The following is a 21,091-nucleotide window of genomic DNA, read 5'->3' on the forward strand; positions in this document are numbered from 1 at the left end:
TCCAGCGGCACAAGAATGAGGAATTTTCCTTTGTCTATTTGGAAGCTCTGAGCCCTGTCCTCTGGGATTTTTATGGGGACCTCATTGCACTGGCTTGCTTGATTCCAGGACAAATATGTAGAAATAAGACTAGACCCAAAGAATATGATCTATTGCTAAGATGCTGGGGAGGGAAACCCAGCCACGCCCCTCTGTTTGATCCTTTAGGACTCCCTCCTCCCTGAGAGACATGCCTGGTGGAAGACTAGACATGGGAGGTGGAGAGAAAGGCAGCCAAGGTAACTCGGAGGTATTTTGGGCTTAAGCAACTAAATGAGTAATGGAGCCACATGCTAATGAGGAGGAAGTGGGGCCACAACAAAGTGGAGAGAAAGCTCCATTGTCAGCCAGAGCGACACACGACTGCCTGTGTTTTACGACTCCAACCAGCTGTGATCATGTCAGGCTGGAGGCTGTGTTGCTGCCTCACTCTGACACGTGGCCAGGTGCTCTGCCATCTCATATTAGCATTAGTATTTACCTCACGAGGGGCGGTGTGCTGCGACAGGAGCTCAGGTGCTCCATTAGGTTTTCAGGGGACAGACCACGGTGGCCACAGCTCTTAGGGTAGTTGATGTTCCACACTAAACTAATAGATGCTGAACTGCTGATCCTGCTAGGCACACAGGTGCTTGCTGTGTGATTGAAAACTGTCATTTAATACAGAGAAGATTGGCATGGCCCCTACCCAGGGATGGCATGGCAATTTGTGAAGTGCTCCGTATCGAGGAGGAGGAGGAGGAGAAGAAGAAAAGGGGGGAAGAAGGAAGGAGGAGGAAGAGAAAGAAGGGAAGAAAGGGGAAAGGGAAGAGACGGGAAAAGCTACCATTTATGCATTGGCAAAGCACTTGTGTGGCACACACCAGGCCTGGCTTCCATTACCAGCACAACAACAACAACAACAACAAAAAAGAGGGAGTGGAGTTCATTTTAAATTTGGAAAGCCAGGGTGGTGGAGCAGGCTGTAATCTCAGCACTTGGGTGGAGGAGGCAGAAGGATCAGAACTCCTCATTTGCTCTGTCCAATACTGAATTCAAGGCTAGCCTAGACTACATGAGTCCCTGTTGTTGTTGTTCTTCTTTTTTTTTTTTCCCCAAGACAGGGTTTCTCTGTGTAGCCTTGACTGTCTTGGACTCACTTTGTAGACCAGGCTGGCCTTGAACTCACAGTGACCCACCTGCCTCTGCCTCCTGAGTGCTGGGATTAAAGGCATGCACCACCACCGCCTGGCTATGAGTCCCTGTTTTAAAAAACAAACACAAAAAATAAATTTTGAAGAAACATATTTATTCAGTCAAAGTAGCTTGAAGTGTGCAGCCCTGTTCTTTTTTTTTTTTTTTTTTTTTTTTGACTTTTCAAGACAGGGTTTTTCTGTGTATCCCTGGCTGTCCTGGACTTGCTTTGTAGACCAGGCTGGCCTCAAACTCACAGTGATCTGCCTGCCTCTGCCTCCCAAGTGCTGGGATTAAAGGCGTGCAGTCCTGTTCTAACCAATGAGAAAAATTACAAAACAAGATACCAAGAAGGGAAAATATACTCTGTGCTCTGTTCCCCAATCATTTTCCTGATGCTTTTTGGAAAGTATTCTTAGCTCTTTGGAGCTCTGTGGACTTCCCCTTTCTCTGTCCCCCGTAAAGCTTCTGGCACTGCTGAGCTACATGCCCGCTGACCGTCCCCTGAAGAGCAGGGCGGGGCAGCTGCATGGTGGGGGAGACATGCAGAGCGGGGGTCCATCCACCCTGAGTGCTCAAAACAACACAGTGAGTTGCTGAAGGCCAAACATAGGGACCCCAAGAAGGCCCTGGGCCCCTCCTCTTTCCTGGGGAATGTGCTTAAAGTGTGAACATTTGTACAAAAAAAAAAAAAATGCATAGCTACATGCTGTCCTGGAAGCCAGCGGACTTGTCACCTCTTTCTGCTCCTTTTGTGCTGACCCCAAAGGCTGGCATCTGGAGGCCCAGCCAATGGCCGTCTGATGCCCAGTGAAGAAGGTCTAGTGTATGACCTGTGATGCCCAAGAGGAGGTGGGGACAAGAGGGCAGAAAGATACGCAGCAAAAGGGACGAATTTGTGCTTGGCCAGGTCCCTGGGCAGGGGCTGGTTCCTGAGCAAAGGGCAGTTTGGTTCTATACAGTTAGCAGGGGGCTAAGATTTCCCTGAGGGAACAGAGCTGCATAGCATAGGAAGGACATCTGAGCTGTGCAGGGACCCTCCTGCTCCCCCACATAGGCACCCCTCTGTCTACTGCATGAGGTACCGAGGGTCCTAGTGTGGGACATATAGTAGACTCATCTCTTAGATGTTGGGTGACATCTGTGCACAGCTGGCCAGATTCCATCTGCCTGGGCCAGGTTATTACATGCAGAGGCCCAAACGGAGTGAGCGTAAGGGGCTTAGTTCTGGCCGATGGTCTTGCCAAGGGTACCCATGCCCTGCAGGTTTAGGGTGCAATGGAATACACATGCATGACCCAGAGGGCACCCCCACCAGGAGGGCCAGGTGGCAGTGGCATGGCTTCTTCATGGTTGCACATGGCCAGGCAGAAGAAAGCTTGAAGGAGGCATTGGGGTGGGAACTCCGGGGAGCCCATGGGCCACCTGGACCTCACGCCTCATCCTCAGGCTCAGAGCCAGATCTCATCACTGCTTACGCTGGACACTCGGTAGATGTAGCCCAACATTGGGAGACGGATGAAGCCTGCAGGTCAGAGATGCTTAGTAACTGTGGTTCTCTGAGCCTGGGGAGCCCACTCTGCTCCCAGCACTCAGGGGCATTGGGTATAAGCGGAGGGGTGGGAAGAGGAGGTAGGGGGAGAAGAACAGGTCTCTGCTTAGTACCTCGGCTGGTGAGGAGGCCACCTGCCTCTGCTTCTAGAAGCTCTGGACGGCTGCTATGCTGAGCCATTGGCCGCTCTGTGGCTTTCCCTGTGGGTAACAAAGGGGGTGGTGCCCAGGGCAAGGCTTTGCCTAATGGGACAGGTGTTCTCCTAAGCACCAGCTAGCATCTCTCTTTCTTAGAAGTCCTGAATATTAAGCGCAGGGACAGAATCCGTCCCAGACATACCTCTGAGATCTGGAGTGAGGTCATTGAGCTGAAGGTTGGACGGGAGGGACATGTTCTCCCGCGGCAAGCGCACATTATTCAGTTTCAGGTTATTGGAGTCACTAGAGGACAGACAAAGGCTAAGACAGAGTCTGGGAGCCGCAGGCATGCAGTCTGCTTTGAGACTCAATCCAGACCTCCCAGAAGCCCCAGGTCACCACCTGTCCTTTCATCTAAAGTCTACTTCCTTGCAGTGTAGTTTAGCCCATCTGCTCAGCCCCAGGAAGCATTACCTAGATATCAGGGATGGACGCCGGGAGGGACCTGAGGACAGAGAAGCCATTTCACAGAGTCAGTGTCACCTCCCATGCTTTCAGACTCAAGACCCTTGAGCCAAGTGTCTCTCAAATGCCCAGTCCTGGCCCTGGAACCAGAGACAGCTTTCCAGTACCTGCCTTTGCTGCCCGCAAAGCATGCGGGCTCACCCACAGCCACTCCCTGCAAGTGCTCTGCCAAATGTCAGCAAGGGCTGGCTCTGCTCTGCCCACCTCTCCCTGTCACCTTTGTTGCTCATCCCCCAACTTGACTGTTACTCTTCCACCACCCTCAGCCTCCATTGCCTCTGGCCCTACCTTTGGTTTTCTTCTCTTTCCTGCAGACCAGGCAGGCCACCAAGGTACTGAACCCCACTAGAGTGCCCAAGGCAAGCCCTCCAGCCACAACGATGCCCAGCAGTGGCACTTCTACTCGGGTGGCCAGGAGCCCTGCAGATTGTCCACTGGTTAGTTTCCACGTGGGCCAGTACCCCCAACCCTGACATGCCATAGGTCCAACTGCTCTCTCCTTGCCCAGGGTGGCTAGGGAAGACTCACCCATGAGACCCACCCTCAGGACAACAAGTCCTCCCTTTCCACTCCAGGACCACTGCACCCACCTGAGGGTTTGTCAGGCCGGCTACTCACCTGGAGCTGGAAGTGAGGCACTGGTGACACCCACGTCATTGGTGGCCACCACTGAGAGGTTGTGTGCCAAACTGCGCAGCTGCAGCTGCACGGTGTGGTTGGTGAGCCAGGGATAATTCTGAGCATCCAGCACCAGGAAGTCAGAAGCATTGACGGTCACTGGCCCATCCTGGTCAATCCAGGTGACATTGGCAGGTGGGTTGGCCCGCACCAGGGCAAACAGGACAACCAGAAGGCCTGGGCCCTGACCTTCCTGGTACTTGGCTCCGACCTGCGCAATCTCTGGTTTAACTTGAGCAGAGCAGAGAATAATACAATTTTGTTACAACCCTTCAGTCTGGCCCTTTCCCCCCAAATGTGGGTGGGAGCGAGGGCCTGGGCCTCTCCTCAGAATAGTAAGAATAGGCAGCTGAGCCTGCTGGTGCATTATCAATTCACAGTGACTAAGAGTAGAAAGCCAGGGACTGGGGGTGGGGGTGGGGGTGGCTCAATCAGTAGAGTACTTGCCTACCATGTCCAAAGCACTGGGGTTAATACCTAACAAAGCATAAAACCAGGTGTGCTGATACATGAGATACATGCCTGTAATATCAGTATTCTGGAATTGGAGGCAGGGGGATTTCCAGTTTGGGGCCACTCATATATATATATAAGCAAGAATCTGTAAATTAAAAATCTGGCCTAGAAGGTGGGCATGGTGGCGCACGCCTTTAATCCCACCACTAGGGAGGCAGAGACAGGCGGATCACTGTGAGTTCTAGGCCAGCCTGGTCTACAAAGCAAGTCAAGGATAGCCAAGGCTAACACAGAGAGACAAAAACAAAACAAAAAATCTGGGCTGGGGATGTAGCTCAGCTAGTAGAGTGCTTGCCTACCATGTACAAAGTCCTGGGTTCAGCCCTCAAACCACACAAAACAGGCATAGTGGCGCATGCCTGTGAGCTCAGCACTAGGGAGGCAGAAGCAGGAAGGTCAGAAGTTCAAAGTCAGTCTTGGCTACTTAATAAACTTGAAAAAAATGTCTCAAAGTATACAAATAAAAAGGAGTAGAGCCAGGTGTGGTGGTACATGCCTTTAATCATAAGTGAGCCAGAGGCAGGCAGGCAGAACTCTGTGAGTTCCCAGGCTGAGTTCCAGGACAGTCAGGGCTACACAGGGCTACTGCTCTGCCTCCAAAAGCCAAGGGAAGGGAGGGGGAAAAAAAAAAAAGAGTAGAAAGCCAAACAGACAGACTTTGGGCAGACTGCCTTAGCCTGTTTGTGCCTCACTATCTCATTTGTAAAATAGAGATGAAAATAGAAACCCCCTCATAAGATCAATGATGGTAAAGTAAGCTAAGTGCTTAATGTTTGTGAATGCTCTGTTAAAGTTAAATGTGTCAACACATGCCAGTAATCTCATCACCGGGGAGGCTGAGGCAGGAGGCATGCAAGTTTGAGGCCAGCCTAGGCTACATAGTAAGACTGTCTCAAAACCAAACACACAAAACTCAGAAATTGTTTTGCTGGGGGTCCAGGAATGCCTCTCCCTGCCCGCCTCAGGGACACACTTACATTGCACATTGAGGATCACAGAGGCATTGGCTGACCGGCCACTCCCTGGGTCCTGCAGGGAACAGTTCAGCTCATGCTGGGCCCGCTGGGCAGTGACAGTGAAAGTGCTGGTACCTCCAGAGAAGGCGTCCCCGCCCACACTCAGCAGTCTTGAGGTGGTGGCCTCCTGTAGCTGTCCATCCAGGTACCAGGCTAACCGGGGAGTAGCAGAACCCCCTGCCACCCGACAGGTGAAGGCATGGCGCTCATTCTCCCGAAGTGCTCTCTCAGCCCAGGTCTGACCATCAATTTGTGGTGCCAGCTCCCCTTGACCTGGAACACAGCAGACAGCTTCTGGGAGGGGCTTGGAGAGACCATGGTGAGGTCCAGTTACAGAGAGGCAGCAGGCCAAAAGACAAGGCAGCTGGCTTCTCTCACCAGGGCCTGGATGGACCCGTGGTAGGGAAGAGGGGATAGAGGAACCTGGAGTCTGTGTCTTGAGAGGAAATGCGAGCAAGGAGGGCTCTGGCCCCTTAAATGTTTGGCCAAAGGATGAACAGGGGAGTACCTGAACTCAAGAGGGCTGGCAGGAGCAGCAGTGTGTGCCGGAGGGTGGCTTGGCTTAGAGGCAATTCCATGGTGATCAGGGACTGGCCTCCAGGCTGCTGAGAGAAAGGTACCAGCCAGGTAGGCCTAGCAATTCCTGCAAGAATTTACCGTGCATTGATATAGCCTGGCCCACAATGGCCAAGATACAGGCTCGAACAGGCTCAATCAGCAACACTCAAAGGAAGAGACCTTGGAGCACACACAGAAGCCAGCACTTGACAGTAGATGACCTACCACCAGCAGACCATCACAGACACACGCACAGACACACAGAGACATACAGACACACACACAGCCGGTCCACGTGCCCTTCCCCTTCCCCCAAGGAATCGTCCTTCTCCTGACCCGGTTCCCTCCTTGCTGGGAAGCCTTGGCTCTCCCTCCCATCTCTCGCCGTGCACCCCTTTCCTAGTCTCAGTGGCTCAGGTAGACCTCGGCCTAGCAAGAGAGCATCGCGGATCCTGGGGGTTGCTGGAGCATCCCGCTTTCGAGGCAGCTCACCTAGCTCCCTCCTGGAGCAGCGCCCCAGCAATTGCTCAGGACAGCAACGCACCGCAGTCCGCTGCAAGGGCGGGGCCCACGCCAGGCAGGACCAATCGTTGCCCGAGCACGCGCAGGTGGCCGCTCCAGCCCCGCCCTGTCCCGCCCGCTCCGGGGTCCCCACTCTGAGGCTGGCTAGTGAGCTAGCCGACACAAAGCAGACGCAGTCGGCGAGTCCCGGAAGTTTTATTGGGTCCCGGTTGGGTCAGGGTTCCCCTCTCCTTCATCCCGCCGGCCGCGCTCAGCGCCCGTTTGTAGGAGCGCGCAGCTGCCCCATCATGTCCGCCAGCATGCGGTTGCACAGCGCGGCATACGGATTGAGCAGCACCAGCTGGCGCCGCGCGAACGGGCTGCCCAGTCGTGCCGCCTGCTCGAAGTCCCTGCGGGCGTCGTCATCACGGCCCTGAAATCGCGCCAGCAGCCCGCGCTGCACGAAGCTCTGGCGGGCGGCGCGACCCCGGCCGCCGCTCAACGTCACCGCGCGCTCCAAGTCCTCCAAGGCGCCTGCGGGCCGACAGGGAGAGGGCGCGGGGTCAGCCGGGGTGCGGACATCCCAGCCCCAGCCCACTCGCGGAGCAGCCAATCCCCACCATTCACAAGCCGCCTTCCTGCAGCAGACTTTTGAGCAACGACGAGATTATTATTCCTAACACGAAGATGAAGGGTCGAAAGGCTTGGGGGCTGGCCAAGGGCAGAGCTGAGATCAAAGTCCAAGGTTTGCCCTGGCCTTGTTCCTGGTGTGTTCTACCACAGATGCACCCAAACGTGAATGTTGCCTTAGAGGATTTAGTCACTATGTGAGTGAATCTGCCAACTGCCAAATAGCTGTAGTTCACACAAGTAGCCTATACCTACTATATGCCTGGTGGCCCACTCTGGCTCCTACAGTTCAAAAACCTATCGTTAGCTACACAACTGTTTCCTGCGGTGAAGTCAGTCTCCTCTTTTCCAAAGCTGATGAAAGCAGCGCCCTTCCCATTTTCTCCTTCATTATCTCCCTGGTCTTCACTACCGTGTATCTAGTTTCATTGGAAGAAGGCTGTGGAGCCAGAGCTGGCTGCACTGTTTTATTTTTGTGATTCTCAGAGGAGCTTACTTGGCTTGAGTCTCAGAACTCAGCCTGGAACCCGCAGACAACTAGCTTAGAGGTCTGTCTACCAGTTGCTTTCTTTGGACTCGGCTTCACTCCGTAATCTCTCGTGCCCTCAAGAGGCTGCCAGGACCCTTGCGTTGCGTGGCAGCAGCACCCACCTGGAGAAGGGCTGAGGTTTCTCAGTGGTTGTGGTTCAGGAAACCGAGTTCCCTACCCCCCCTACCCAGACTGCACGCACAGCTAGTCACGGGGAATCCAAGCCTCTACCCGGGGAGTCACCGCTGCACTTCTCTGGCCTTTCCGTCTGTAGGTTGTCACCAACAGCCTATTATAGCGGACAAGCCTGCAAAAGGAACTCTTGGGGTATCTTCTACTGCCATCGGGATGGGGTACAAACACTCTAGTTTATGTTCTAGGAACACACCCCTCCAACTAGTCCTATCTACCACGTGGTTTGCTACCAGGCCTCTGGCTTACACTTTGTATTTACCTGGCCTCCACCCCTAGCACTGTTCCCTCTGGCCCATGCTCCCCATGCCAGCTATAGAAACCTGAATATATCAGGTTTGATCCGGTTTACTTTCCTTACCCAGGCCAAATCCCTGAGTGACAACCACCTTCTCTCTCTCTCTCTCCCCCCCTTCTCTTTTTAGTTTTCTGAGATAGGGTCTCTCTGTGTAGCCTTGGCTGTCCTGGATTCACTTTGTAGACCAGGCTGGCCTTGAACTCACAGTGATCTGCCTGCTTCTGCCTCCCGAGTGCTGGGATTAAAGGCGTGTGCCACCAAAACCACCTTCTCAATCTAACACTTTTATTTTGTCACCCGTGGGTCTCTGTCCACCTCTTCAGGGTTCAGCCTCCCCTCTTCCCACAGGGCCTGCTCCAGCCAGCCAGGAGATCTGAAGCTCCTGGTGCTAGGCATGCTTTCTAGGCCCCTAGAGATTGGGGGGGGGGTTAGGGTGCTGTACCTGATTATGAGCTCCCTGGGGAGCCCTGGATTTAGAGCCCCACCGCCTGAGATGGAGGATGGAGGGTGGGGGACAGAGGAGCTCCTCAACCTCTGTGTGCTTCCTTCATCTCTAAAATGGAATGATAACACATACTTTTTGGGGTGGTCCTGAGGATTGTTACTCTGGCCTAGCTGAGTGCATAATGCTGGGTCCACAGTAACTGCTATATAAATGGTTTATCCTTGTGCCCTCTACTTTTAGCCTACTGCCTCCTAAAGGCTCTTATTAACTGTTCCTTAAATTCATGAGCAGAATACGGCCTCCTGATTCTCATACTAGTCTCCTGAAGCTAGGAGAACCCACACCGTCTTGGATCTTACAGGTAAGAACACAGGTGCCAGTGTCTCTGCTCCTCTGCTCTCTGCCCAGAAACAACTCAGCTCTGCCCTTCATGGGATGTGTCCTTTCCGTAGAGGCTTTGATGTCTTCCCCTCACCTGCCACATCCCCCTGGAGCCGCCGGGCTTGGGCCCGGTTGTTGTAGGCCGAGGCTCTCTCGGGTAGCAGGGAAATGGCTTCAGCAAACTTCTGCAGGGCTGTGTGGAGGTCCCCAGCTTCAGCTGCCCTCACTCCCTGCACCTCCAGGGCCTTGGACTGCTCCAACTGTGCTTGAGGGAAGACTCCATCTGCACCAGGGAAGAAATGAGGTGGGAACAAGTGTACTCAGGAAAGGAAATGAAAAGCCACGGTGGGTTTTGGCATTATACCTGAACCAAAGCTGACTAGGTGTGAGTCACAGCAGAGGTGACTTGCAGGGTCATGGAGGGATCTAAGTAGCTGGGGAGGTCAGTGAGCCCGGCAGTGGGAGGCACTCGGGAGGCAGAGGCTATGAGTTCAAGGCCAGCCTGGTCTACAAAGTGAGTCCAGGACAGCCAAGGCTACACACAGAAACAGAGTCTCGAAAAAACAAAAAACAAAACAACTACAACAATGTAACCCTGGGGATGAGCACTGGCTAAAAGACCTGAGAAAAGGCTGCCCTGGTGGTGCACCCCTTTAATCCCAGCACTCGGGAGGCAGGCAGATCTCTCTTTTTTTTCTTTTGGTTTTTTGAGACAGAGTCTCTCTGTGTTAGCCTTGGCTGTCCTGGGCTAGCTTTGTAGACCAGGCTGGCCTCGAACTCCCAGGGATCTGCCTGCCTCTGTGGCAGGCAGATCTCTTGAGTTTGAGGCCCGCTTGGTCTAGAGTGAGTTCCAGGATAGCTAAGGCTATACAGAGAAACCGTCTTGAAAACCAGAGAGGGAAGGAGAGAAAGAGAGACTGGACAACTCCCCTTTCATGCTCCGGCACCTTGCTCTACACCACAGCCTCAGGTTTGAGCCCTCTGGCCTCGCCTCATTTTGACTTTACACACGGCTTCTGACACAAACACCACCATAACCACCCCAGGTTGTGAAAAACCACTCCAAATCTGTCCTTCAGTTCTTCTCAGCCGTAAGTTTCACGCCTGCCTGCAGAAGCAAAGCCCCCAAACATCATCATCAGGCCATGGGTCACACTGTTCCTCTGGAAGATCTAGCTCAGCATCTGGCTTATAATAGTGCTTGACAAACGAGGCTCTGCCTGCTATGTCAAGATGGGCCAACTGAGCTACCACAATGCCATTCTGTTTGCCTTCCATCCTTGCTAGGGGGTGGGGAAGGTATGTGTGACATCCCTGATGTCAAAGATCTGACATCCGTTTGAGTCAGTCATCACAGTTAAGCTTGGGTTAATGGGAACTTAGTGGTTTAGAGTATGAGGCTGAATGACTGAGACAAAGTCCGGCCAGCCTTCCCTTGGCAGAGTGACTCCTGCCAAGGCCTGACCCATGCACTAAAATTCAGAGGAGCTCTCTGACTTCAATCTGACATAACCTGCTAGGGGGGGGAACGAGGGGTGCAGCCTCACCATGTCCTGCGGGACCTTAGGGGGCTGTCAGCTAGCCTATGGGAGCTAGATGCCAATCAATGCTAAAGGCTTACCTTCATCAGCGGTCTCTGCTTCTCCCAGGTCCCCAACGACGTCTCCAAATGGAGCATCAGGGTTGAAGATGGCCTGGAGCACCGCCTGGTCATTTGGAGTCCCCATGGTGCTCAGCTCCAAAGTCCCAAACAGTAACTCAGGGTATAAGGGAAGATGGTGGGGACGGGGTGGAGCCTCCAGCTCGCAGCTGCTGTGAATGGAGGAGGTTGTTTGGGACCGGCCCCTAAGTAGGGAGGGTGTCTTCCAATCCTTGGTTCAGCCTCAGTGGTCAGGGTTAATGACCTGGCCTGGTGGCTTTTCAGCATTTCTCAACTGAACCCCCACCCCCAACACAGAATAAACATACCCTGCTTCAGCCTTAAGGTGGAGTGGATCATGGAAGGGACCAATAGGCTTTCATTTTATATTAGTCTGTTTAAAAACCACTACTTAACCTATTAGAGGAGGTAGACAGTAGTGAAGACCCTCTATGCAGAAGCTTTGAGGTCCTGGACACCTGTGACTCCCGGCAAGGGAAGCAGCTGCATGATTCCATCTTAAAGATGGGGGGGGGGGGGGGGGGTTGGGAGGCCCTGGGTAACCCATTCCCAACTCCTCCCTTCCCCACCTCCACCAAGGCCAAAAGGAAGCTCAGCCGAGTGCAGCAATAAACTTGACATGTTTATTAATTAAACTATCACTTAAATAAAAAAAAGTGCATAGAAAATAAACATGTTTAAAAACTCCTTTTTTGTTTTTACAACTATGTACACTTTTTACTTTTACATTCAGTCTTTCGTAGAGAGCTTTCAGCATTATTATTTTTTGAACTATTAAAGTATTTTTTCCTTCATCCCTGTCTCAGGGAGTTAACACTGATGGACTTTAGACACATTTTCCTTTTCCCCCCCATTTGTCTCTAACCAGAAGCTTGGAAGAACACAAGGAAAAAAAAAAAAAGGGAAACAAAACAAAACAAAAAACCCCAAAAGATCCGTTATACATGATACAGCTGTTGAGAAATGTTACTCTAGAAATGAAGCTTGTCATTGTTCAGCTCTTGAAACAATTATTTAACTACCTGTATTTGCTAAGGAGACTGTTAAAAGCTCAAGAAAAGAAACACCACAAGTCTATTTTCTTGGTTGAAAGACAGAACTAGTGTACCTCAGAACAAGATACCAGAAAGCACAGAACACAATTTCCCCTAAATGCAGGTGGTAACCCGAACATTCATAACCGGAAGTAGAGAAACGAGGAGTACAGGTACCGACTGGCACGTTCACAGGCAGGAAGAACCAGGTGACACCATCTCTGCATTGCACTCTGATCTTGGGGACTGGGATCGGTTATCCCTTTGTGGTTTGGGGTTTCCGTTAGGAATCAGAGGCACCAGGAGCCTGACATTTTCCTGCCTCGACTAGCAACTGTAACACAATCCTTATCTATAGTGTTAAGAGACGTAAAAGCCATGACTGAGCTAGGCTTTGTTACAACGGTGCATTCCTATAGTAGTTCCTATATATATATTTATATTTATTTGAAAGCCAAAACAAACAAACAAACAAAAAGGGTTGCAAGTTTTCTGAGTGTGAGACTTGACTGGTATTCATGATTCGGCACAAAACTATCTGCTCAATAACTTTGTATTGCTTTAAAATGAAGGAAAGGAAACGTAAAATTACACCCAGCCCTTTGCAATGACCCGCTTTTCCTTAAAAACAACAACAACAACAACAACAAAAAACAACTTGGTTTCTATGAAAAAGAATCCCAAATCCAACAAAAGTTAACATCTGATGAGGCTCTGACCTTTAGTATTTTCAGGTATTTGATTGAGCGTCAGTCCTTTAGAAAGATACATTCATTAAAAGATTTTTTAATGTGTTTTTTTTTTCATTTTTTAGTTTTTTTTTTCTTTTTCTTTTTAAATCAAGGTTGCTGCATGGTGCTCATTGGATTGGCCGGGGGTAGGGTAGGGTGGGGGTGTTGGTGTTGACAGAGGTGAGCTGGGTCCTGGCAAAGGAGTTTGAGTTGAAAACCTAAGAAGTGCCAGGGCTTCCTCCTTAATTGTGATTGGTCTAAAAACAGTGGGGGGGCTGTGCTGGACATGGTGGGCAGCAAAGGAGCCCAGGGACCAAGTTCCAGCCAAAGGGTCAGCGCCATGCAGCTATTCTGGCTACACAGTTGTCACTGGCCACCAGAAAATGCAGCCACAACAGGTTCTAGCAGCAAAGCCGAAGTGAGCTGGCTCTCTGAGAACCTACGAGGTCCACAGCTGTCAGTCCTGGGCATGTGGGCTGCCCCTCAGGGGATTCTTGGGAATGACCCAGCGCAAGTCCTCAACCTGCACTTCTGGGTGGAGGTTCTCTTGGTCACTTTCAAGATGAAGTCAGCCGTGTTTTGGAGACAGCCATGCCTTTGATTTGTTGCCTTCCTTCCCTCTAGTGGGGACTCTGGCTTATCCCCCAAGTTGCTGGCAGGTATGCTTGAATTTTGGCAATGGACTCGAGGCTGAACTGAAAGAGGGGTTTCTTGTTTCTGTGGTGGACAGTGGTTGGGAAGGCAAGGCAAACCATCTGCAGCTGGCAGGAGGAGGAAAGGTGGGCTCCCCCTGTCCTTAGGGATTGGGGTTGTAGAAAGAGGATGAGGACGGGGCTCACAGTACAGCATAGCCTAGCAGGGCAGTAACTAGGTCTGTTAGCTGAGTTTCCCCCACCCTCTGACTGGCCTTTGGGTCTCTCTCAAGATGAATGCATGACCCATCAGTGCATTAATCGTTTCAGTAACAAATGCAGCTTAAATTTTTTTCATTAAGAAAAAATAGGAATACAAGGATTTACAAAAAAACCTCACACAGTGCAATAAGAAAGAAACCAGACACTAGTGGAACCCCTCGGGCCACTGCATCTTGTTCATGGGCAAAGGAGGGCGGGAGGTGAGGCCTGGGTAGAGTGCTTTCCCCAGTCCCCTGCTGGCACTTCTCCATGATGACAAGGACATCTCTGCCATCCTGGCCACAGTGCTGGGCTTCCCACACAACAGTGGAAACAGTGACAATGTTCCAGCAAAGCCACCAGACAAAGTTCTTAAGGTCACGGAAGAAAAGGGAGCCCAAGACGGAAGGCACAGCAGAGCCACGAGTCCTGGCAGAGTTCTGGGCTGCATCATATTGCTTTGCTGACTTCCATAAGAGAAAGGGTGCCCCGCCCTCCACTCGGACTACGCTACCCTGAAACCTCGTGACGGGTGCAGAGATCTGCTTGATCGTGAGTGGTCATACTGTGCTTCAGGTTCAATATGCCGCCACCCCTGGGGGGGGGGGGCAGAGGTGGTCAGTGGGTTCTCTGCATGTACAAGGACGTGGTGGGCAGAGAAGGAAAGGAGAGGGTCAATGAGGCAGACGGGGATGTCAAGCTTCCAACGTGTTGGCTGCTAACTCTGAAGGAGAAAGGTGAGGGAACTGGAGCACGCTGCTCGGCATTCTGGAGCTGATCCAGAGGCGAGAGGAGGGGCAGTGCAGCAAAGAGGAAGAGAAACTGGTGTGCCAAGGTACTGAAACCTCATTCCTTGGCCAATGAGGGCAGTGGCCTAATGGAGCGGGTGACCTTCCTTCTCCATTACAGTAAAGAGCAGACACGGGGAACATTGTGTCAATGGGCACGAACGAGCTACACATGAAACAACAGAAAGTACACCTTCCAGGGGGAAGCTGGGCAGAAAAAAACCAGGCTTTGTGTGGACAGATGAATAATTTCTCTAACTTCATCCTATGAAAATAAAAAAATCATTAAAAACCGATCTTTTAAATTAGGATAATACCACGGTTTAAAAAATAGCCTTGTCATAAGTGCTTCTCCCTATGAAGTGCTTCGCATAGAAAAATATACAAAATATATTTACATCTATAAAACCTTAAATAGTAAACTGTAAACAGAACAGAGTAAAATCCAATGACTTAATTTAACAGGTTCAAGACACTATCCTGGGGGAAGAGAGAAACATTTGTTGCTGTTTGTCCATATCCTAAGGAGCAATCAGGGCAGTAGTGTCATTAGATCTGCTCAGCCACAGGCTGCACCCAGGCTGCAGAGGGCACTCAGCACACATGCTCTAGTCCCCCAAGTCTGGGGCCTTGAAATCTGATTAGTGTTCTTGCAGCTGGACACTGACCATTTAGAAACTCATCTTCCTATGTCCAAGAAAGGGAAAAGTAGGCATGTCCTCGGAAGGGGCTGGAGCTGTCCTGGTTATTGTACTCCGACTACTTAAGTAATCTTTAGCCTCTTGGTTTAAAAAAAATCTTGCTATACTTATCTCTTTAAAACTCTCAATGGAGCTTTACAAGATCTCCAAATTCTGTCTGGTTATGGCCAGTGGCTCCTGTCCACTTCCCCACCTGGAGTGCTTACAGGCTCAGGGACTTTCTGTAGGCACTTCCTATACCCTCCTTGAGTAGGGAGGCGTGCCCTGCTACCCAGAAAAAAGAATGGGAAAGCAGCAGATGAAGGATGGAGGAAGGGAAAAGGGAATAAAGAGAAGGGATGGAAGGGATGGAGAGGGAGCCGCTCCTATCGTCAAGAAAGGTCACTGGCTGTGGTAAGGCTCACAGGGTAACACTCCCACTTACAGCCACAGGCTCAATGTTTGGTAATTAATTGGCACAACCCCAAGACAGCCTTTTGACACCAGAGGTGCTAGGAAACCCGTCTCCCAACCAAAGTGAACTCTTAAATGGGCAGAGAGTAGGGAAAACCACCAGGCCATCTGTTTGTTTAACAGATGGCCACAGGCCAGGCCTCACTGGCAAACTAGCAGGTATCCCACCAGCCCTGTATATGGGGTCTTGTCTGACCCGTCTCTTCTAGGGCTTGGGAGAGGGTTATGGCGAGGATGACAAACTGCTGAGGATACGCTCAGACCCCATCTCCACTGTAAGTTACCCTCTACATGTTTCTTCCAGACAAATCTCCCAGGAACCCATTTCCCACGTTTAACAACAACCAGAGAGACCCCAGGAGAAAGCCAACTGTGGATCTTTTCCCTGAGACCCCTCTCTCCAAGACTATGATCACATGATGTACACGTGGGGCACTAGGGTGCTTAGCAAGAAGACCCTCAACTGCCTGCTCAATCCTGGAGCTCCTGGCTGCTGGATGTCCTTCAGCATGGCTCTGGGTGCCCTGGGTCCTGGTACTCCATCATGGGAAGACGAGCAGCTTCAGTTCAGGAACTTCCGGCATTTCTTGGCGCCACAGTTGCAGGGGAGCTTGTTGCTGGCATCCTCAATAGGGAACTTGTAGTCATAGGTGAGCTCCTCTCCCCGGTAGATCTTACGCATGGCGAAGATGACAATGTGCTTCTGCCCATCAATATTGATGACCCGGGAGTAGCAGTTAGGCTCACAAGAGTGATTGATGAAGCGTGCAGCGTTTCCATGCATGGTGGCATCCACTACCTCCGAGTCATCAATTCGGAACATGTAGCAACCGATGCCCTGCATGTGTAAGGGAAAAAAAAGGAATCATTTTATTTACATATTAATGTATTGAATAAGATCTAAAGTCTTACACATGCTATATAGGCAAACACTCTACTATTGCGCCACATTCCCAGCCCTGAGCTTACTCTTTCTTTTACGTGCTATGGGACATGGGTGGCGATGAGAGGCTAACTCTCAGGAATCAGGTCCCTCCTTACCACATGAGTGCTGGGGATATACTTCAGGTAATCAGGGTTGGCAACCCACTGAACCATCTTAGTTTTGAGACAGGACTTCCTTATGTAGACCAGGTTGGCCTTGAATCTGAGGCTTCCCAGGCTAGCTCAAGTATTGGGATGACAGGTATGGCATCACCGTACCTGGCTGAACTTATCAACGCTCTGGTTTAAGAACATTTTCCATGCCTCAAAGGAGCCAAACTTACCAATTTCTCTGGGTACCTATTTTTTAACATGCTTTGAGGGGCAGTGTCTAGATTACATGTGCTAGAGTAGAGGAAGACTGTTAATGTCATAGTAGATCCTGGGATCTACAGACCTTACCAATCACAAAGAACACCTTATTTACTAATCCTTAGGAGCTCAGAATACTTATAGGGCTCATCACAAAGTACGGAGATGCACAATGTGTTTCATAAGGTTTTTGTGGACTGAACCCACGCCCCCAAACAGCAGCAGCAGCCACTCGCCTCTGAAGTGAAAGCATGTTATTATTTCTTTTGGATTCAAGAAGCATGCTAAGAGCCGATGGCCCCTTTCTACAGTAAGAGAGAAGCTGGGGTGTGAGCCTTAGCACTCACCTTGCTGTCGTAGTACTTCTCTCGCTTGTCAGTCTGGATGGAGCGGATGACATTGCCTGCATACTCAATCACCATCTCACCCGCATCGATGTTTCTCTTACAGAAAAGACCCCGACCATGGATGGGAGACCTAGACCATGGACACAGAACAGACACAAATTTCCTTTTAAACATTTGAAACGTTTTTTTAGATTTATTTATTTTCATGTGTATGAGTGTTTTGCCTGCATATACATGCATAGACATGTATGTGTGCCACATACATACATGCATGCTGCCCGTGGAGGTCAGAAGAGAGCACTGGGTTCCATGGAACTGTGGTTACAGACGGTTGTGAGCCACCATGTGGGTGCTAGGAACCAAACCTAGGTCCTTCGCAAGAACAGCTAGTGCTCTTAACGGTGAAGCCATCTCTCCAAACACCCAGCCACAAAACTTTCCAATGAATTAATTGTGTGAACAGGTGAAGAAAGTCTGCTGGTTTCCCATTAGAGACCGACACCTGGGAGAGGAAGCTCTGGCCCTATCTCATGTGTTAACTGTACTGGTAAGTCTCCACGCTGTAGCCATTCGAAGCAGCAGCTTAAACGTTAAGTTCTGTTTGGCACCAAGAGCTGCAGGGGCGTGACAAGTCAGAGTCAATACACCCACTAAAACCCCAGTGACTGTAGGAGAGATGTCACTCTAGTAGTTGGTCCACCTTGTAGGAAATATCAGTCCTCTGAAACTCTGCAACTGCAGCCCTACCTGTAGACACCAACTGCCTCCTTCGAAGTCTTCTTTAGGTGCCGGAAGCGCATGGGCATTGGCAGATCCATGCTTGTTGCCCTCCTAAGGAGAAGAATGCTGTCATGAACTCAGTGTTGAGCGGCAAACTGAGGTCTCCCGTGGAGTGAGTACACTTGCTCGGACACAACTAAGACTACCTCAGACTTTCCCGGTCCCTGTCCCAGAAGTCACCACATCTGAATCATCTTGAGCTTTCTTGAGACGAGGTCTTTGTGGCCCAGGCTAGCCTCAAACTTGAAGTAACACTCCTACCTCAGCCTCCAGGGTGCTGGGACCACAGGCACGTGCCCATGCTGATTAACTCCCTATTAATATAGGATAATGGTATCACAGGAATAGCTTACTGCTAAAGAAAACATGCATCTTAGAGTTATTTAAATTTCTTCTATTTCACATTCTTTTTGCTCCCCATCACCTTTGCTGCTACAGGGCAAACTATGCCTCAGTCTTCCAAATGTCACAGAGTCGCCACCCCATCAGACAGTACCCTGAAGCACTGGGGTGAAAAGAGGAGTTTTCTTTTGTTTTATTTTATTTTATTTATTTATTTTGTTTTTTGAGACAGGGTTCTCTGTGTAGCCTTGGCTGTCCTGGACTCGCTTTGTAGACCAGGCTGGCCTTGAACTCACAGCGATCCGTCTGCCTCTGCCTCCTGAGTGCTGGGATTAAAGGCATGCGCCACCATGCCCGGCTTGTTTTTTTATTTTTATTTTGAGACCGGCTCTCCTGTAGCCCAGGCTGGCTTCCAACTTAAGCTCAGATGTAGCTGGGGATGATCTCAAGCTTGAGATCCTCCTGCATCTATTCCGAGGACTGGGCTTGCGGGCGAGCGGCACATGCACAGCTGAGAGAGCTCCAAGATCACTAACAAATTTCCGACTATTATCGACTGTCCCACTCCACAGCCCACTGGAAGGGCAGTCTAGCGTGCATTACACGCAGGAGCTGAAGGAGTGTGAGGTGTCCGGTGACTGGCCATGACTCACCGAGCCGACTTCAGCTGGACCTCTTCCTCTTCCTCGTCATTAGGGCTGTATTCAGGAGGCTGTCGATGTTTAGAAGCCAGGAAGTTAAACATGTCAAACGCTGACTTCCTGGAGCCAAAAGATTAAAGTTTGTTTTTAGAGGGACGCTCTAATAAAGGAATAAAGGTGGTGCCATTACTGAAGATCTCAGAAGGTAAGTGGGATGAGAACTGTCATTCAATAACCAAGTCAGGACCCCAAAATTCTCACAAAGCAGAATGGAACTTACCTCAGGTGGACCTCAGCCCTGGCTGAGCCATGAGGGTTCAAGGGCGGTTCATTGGCCTCTTCCGGTTTGTGGAAGCGGAATTTATAATTCCGACAGTGCTTGGCACCAGACAGCTGCTCAATCAGGAACACAACTGCGTCGTGGAGAATGCCCAGCATCCTCAAGCCACTCACACCTGCAGGAAAGGCACCTGGAGTAAGCTGCACAGCCAGAGGCTACCCACAAGTCAGGGACATCGGATATTTAGAAATTAGCATTAGAATGCTACTGCAAACACACCAGATACATCCATCAGTAGGGATGGGTGCTTACTGTAAACAGCTCACACCAAACTCTGGCCTGCCTTCTGTGTGCCTTTTCATTTCCTGCTCACAATGGCCACCAGCCTTTCTTAGTAAGAAAGTGTGTGTGTGTCAGACGCCCCGGGTCACACAGCTAGTGTGCTGGCATTTTATAGGTAATATGGAGCAATATGCTTCACAGTGGCTTTGTTTTCCTCAGTCTTGATGGGATAAGCATTCAGATTTTCTCTTTATTTTATGAAAACATGTTTATAAGTCTGTTGGCATGGATGGTACTGAAAAGTTTCGGGTTTATTTTGTTTTCTTGAGAGAGGGTTTTTCTGTAGCCCTGGCTGTCCTGGACTCACTTCATTGACCAGGCTAACCTCGAACTCATAGAGATCCACCTGCCTCTGCCTCTGCCTCTGCCTCCGTAGTGCTGAGATTAAAGGTGTGCGCCACCACACCTGGCCCCTGAAAAGTATTTTTAAAGAAAAGAAACAGCGAACAGCTAGCTCATCTATACATTTTTATTAAGTACATGACATTGCAACTAAAATATTACTTCTCAGGGCATCTGATTATGGCTACATAGAGTACTTGCCTGTATATGTGACATCCTAGGTTTAGTCCTTAATACTGTAAAAAAAATTCTGGCATTATTGTTAGATACAGACAGAATAAATGTGTTTATTGTGGATAAGATCTCTATTTTAGGATTGTGCGTGTACTAGGATCATATACAATTCCAATAAACACCAAGTTTATGTTGTGGCACACTTAGAAATGAAACCCTGCTACTGTAGTGCTAGGGATGGGACGCAAGGGTAACCACTGGGCTACACACCCCAGTGTAGAAAGGAACCTTGGCCCAGGCGGTGGTGGCGCATGCCTTTAATCCCAGCACTCGGGAGGCAGAGGCAGGCTGATCTCTGAGAGTTCGAGGCCAGCCTGGTCTACAAAGTGAGTCCAGGACAGCCAAGGCTACACAGAGAAACCTTGTCTCAAAAAAACCAAAACAAAACAAAACAAAATAAACAACAACAAAAAGGAACCTTGAAAATGCACAGTGAAAGAAGACAGTCACAGATTAGGATTTCACATTTTCACATATATGAAATATCCAAACAAGGAAGCCCATAGGTGGCAGGGTTAGGAGTGGGGAGTAGGTCATACGACAGTAACACACAATTGTGAATACACTGAATTGTATGTTAAATGGGCAAACTGGATGATGTATAAAGTATATACTAAAGCTGTAAATTATGTCTTATTTAAAGTTTTTATTTTTTTAGACGCTGTGACTTACACTAATAAGTTGCCAGACTATTTGGAGGCTGTAGCAAAATGACAGCACCAGCCATTACCTGCGAACGAGAGCTGCTTCAGGCGCGCATTTGATCGGGCTTCCTGGACTTTATCTGTCAGTGACTTCCACGCATCTGAAAAGGAAACAAGGAAACTGGAGGCGGGAGAGAACTTGTGGTGCCACGTGTCACTGCCATCAGTGTGCATGGTCACTGGTGTGGAGCCAATTCAACAAGTGAGAGGCAGCCAGGCACCCTGTACAGCCTTCTCTTTACCACAGGCCACAACAGCAGGGCCACTGTGCTTTCTGAATCCCCAGAGTATTCACATGGCTTGCTGACCTTACCTTAAAATTAAATGTTTTTAAAGGTTAAGTAGGGATGGGT

At 50.1% G+C, this 21,091-nt stretch overlaps 3 protein-coding genes across 14 annotated transcripts in view; all 3 read right to left on the reverse strand.

Moving 5' to 3' along the window:
- Window positions 1-1,306: 1,306 nt before the first annotated feature.
- TMEM25 (transmembrane protein 25) lies at window positions 1,307-6,813 on the reverse strand. Of its 7 annotated transcripts, none has more exons than XM_084784271.1 (9): window positions 6,687-6,813; window positions 6,145-6,279; window positions 5,598-5,909; window positions 4,045-4,335; window positions 3,715-3,846; window positions 3,376-3,406; window positions 3,104-3,204; window positions 2,878-2,964; window positions 1,307-2,737 (listed from the first exon to the last, which is right to left on the reverse strand). In XM_084784271.1, the coding sequence occupies exons 2-9, from the start codon at window positions 6,212-6,214 to the stop codon at window positions 2,664-2,666; spliced, it is 1,098 nt and encodes a 365-aa protein (XP_084640397.1). In that variant the 5' UTR covers window positions 6,215-6,279; window positions 6,687-6,813; the 3' UTR covers window positions 1,307-2,663. The 7 variants fall into 7 exon arrangements, with proteins under 7 accessions (XP_084640397.1, XP_084640394.1, XP_084640395.1 ...); XM_084784268.1 differs by having other exon boundaries at window positions 6,145-6,241; window positions 6,687-6,775; XM_084784269.1 differs by having other exon boundaries at window positions 6,145-6,238; window positions 6,687-6,759.
- Window positions 6,814-6,895: 82 nt separating this feature from the next.
- On the reverse strand, window positions 6,896-11,058 carry TTC36 (tetratricopeptide repeat domain 36). Its single transcript, XM_084784286.1, has 3 exons — window positions 10,792-11,058; window positions 9,265-9,453; window positions 6,896-7,229 (listed from the first exon to the last, which is right to left on the reverse strand). The coding sequence occupies exons 1-3, from the start codon at window positions 10,895-10,897 to the stop codon at window positions 6,967-6,969; spliced, it is 558 nt and encodes a 185-aa protein (XP_084640412.1). The 5' UTR covers window positions 10,898-11,058; the 3' UTR covers window positions 6,896-6,966.
- A 373-nt stretch (window positions 11,059-11,431) lies between these two features.
- Window positions 11,432-21,091, reverse strand: part of KMT2A (lysine methyltransferase 2A) — an 82,896-nt gene continuing 73,236 nt past the window's right edge. For all 6 annotated transcript variants that reach the window (XM_084784218.1, XM_084784222.1, XM_084784217.1 and 3 more), the window contains 6 exons: window positions 20,765-20,839; window positions 19,117-19,291; window positions 18,849-18,956; window positions 17,821-17,904; window positions 17,074-17,203; window positions 11,432-16,268 (listed from right to left, as the gene is read on the reverse strand). In XM_084784218.1, coding sequence (XP_084640344.1) covers window positions 15,993-16,268; window positions 17,074-17,203; window positions 17,821-17,904; window positions 18,849-18,956; window positions 19,117-19,291; window positions 20,765-20,839 — 848 coding nt within the window. In that variant the 3' untranslated portion in view covers window positions 11,432-15,992. The remainder of the gene's footprint in view (window positions 16,269-17,073; window positions 17,204-17,820; window positions 17,905-18,848; window positions 18,957-19,116; window positions 19,292-20,764; window positions 20,840-21,091) is intronic.

This window comes from Acomys minous (assembly GCF_964271855.1).
Source record: "Acomys minous genome assembly, chromosome: 5".
Lineage (NCBI taxonomy): Eukaryota > Metazoa > Chordata > Mammalia > Rodentia > Muridae > Acomys > Acomys minous.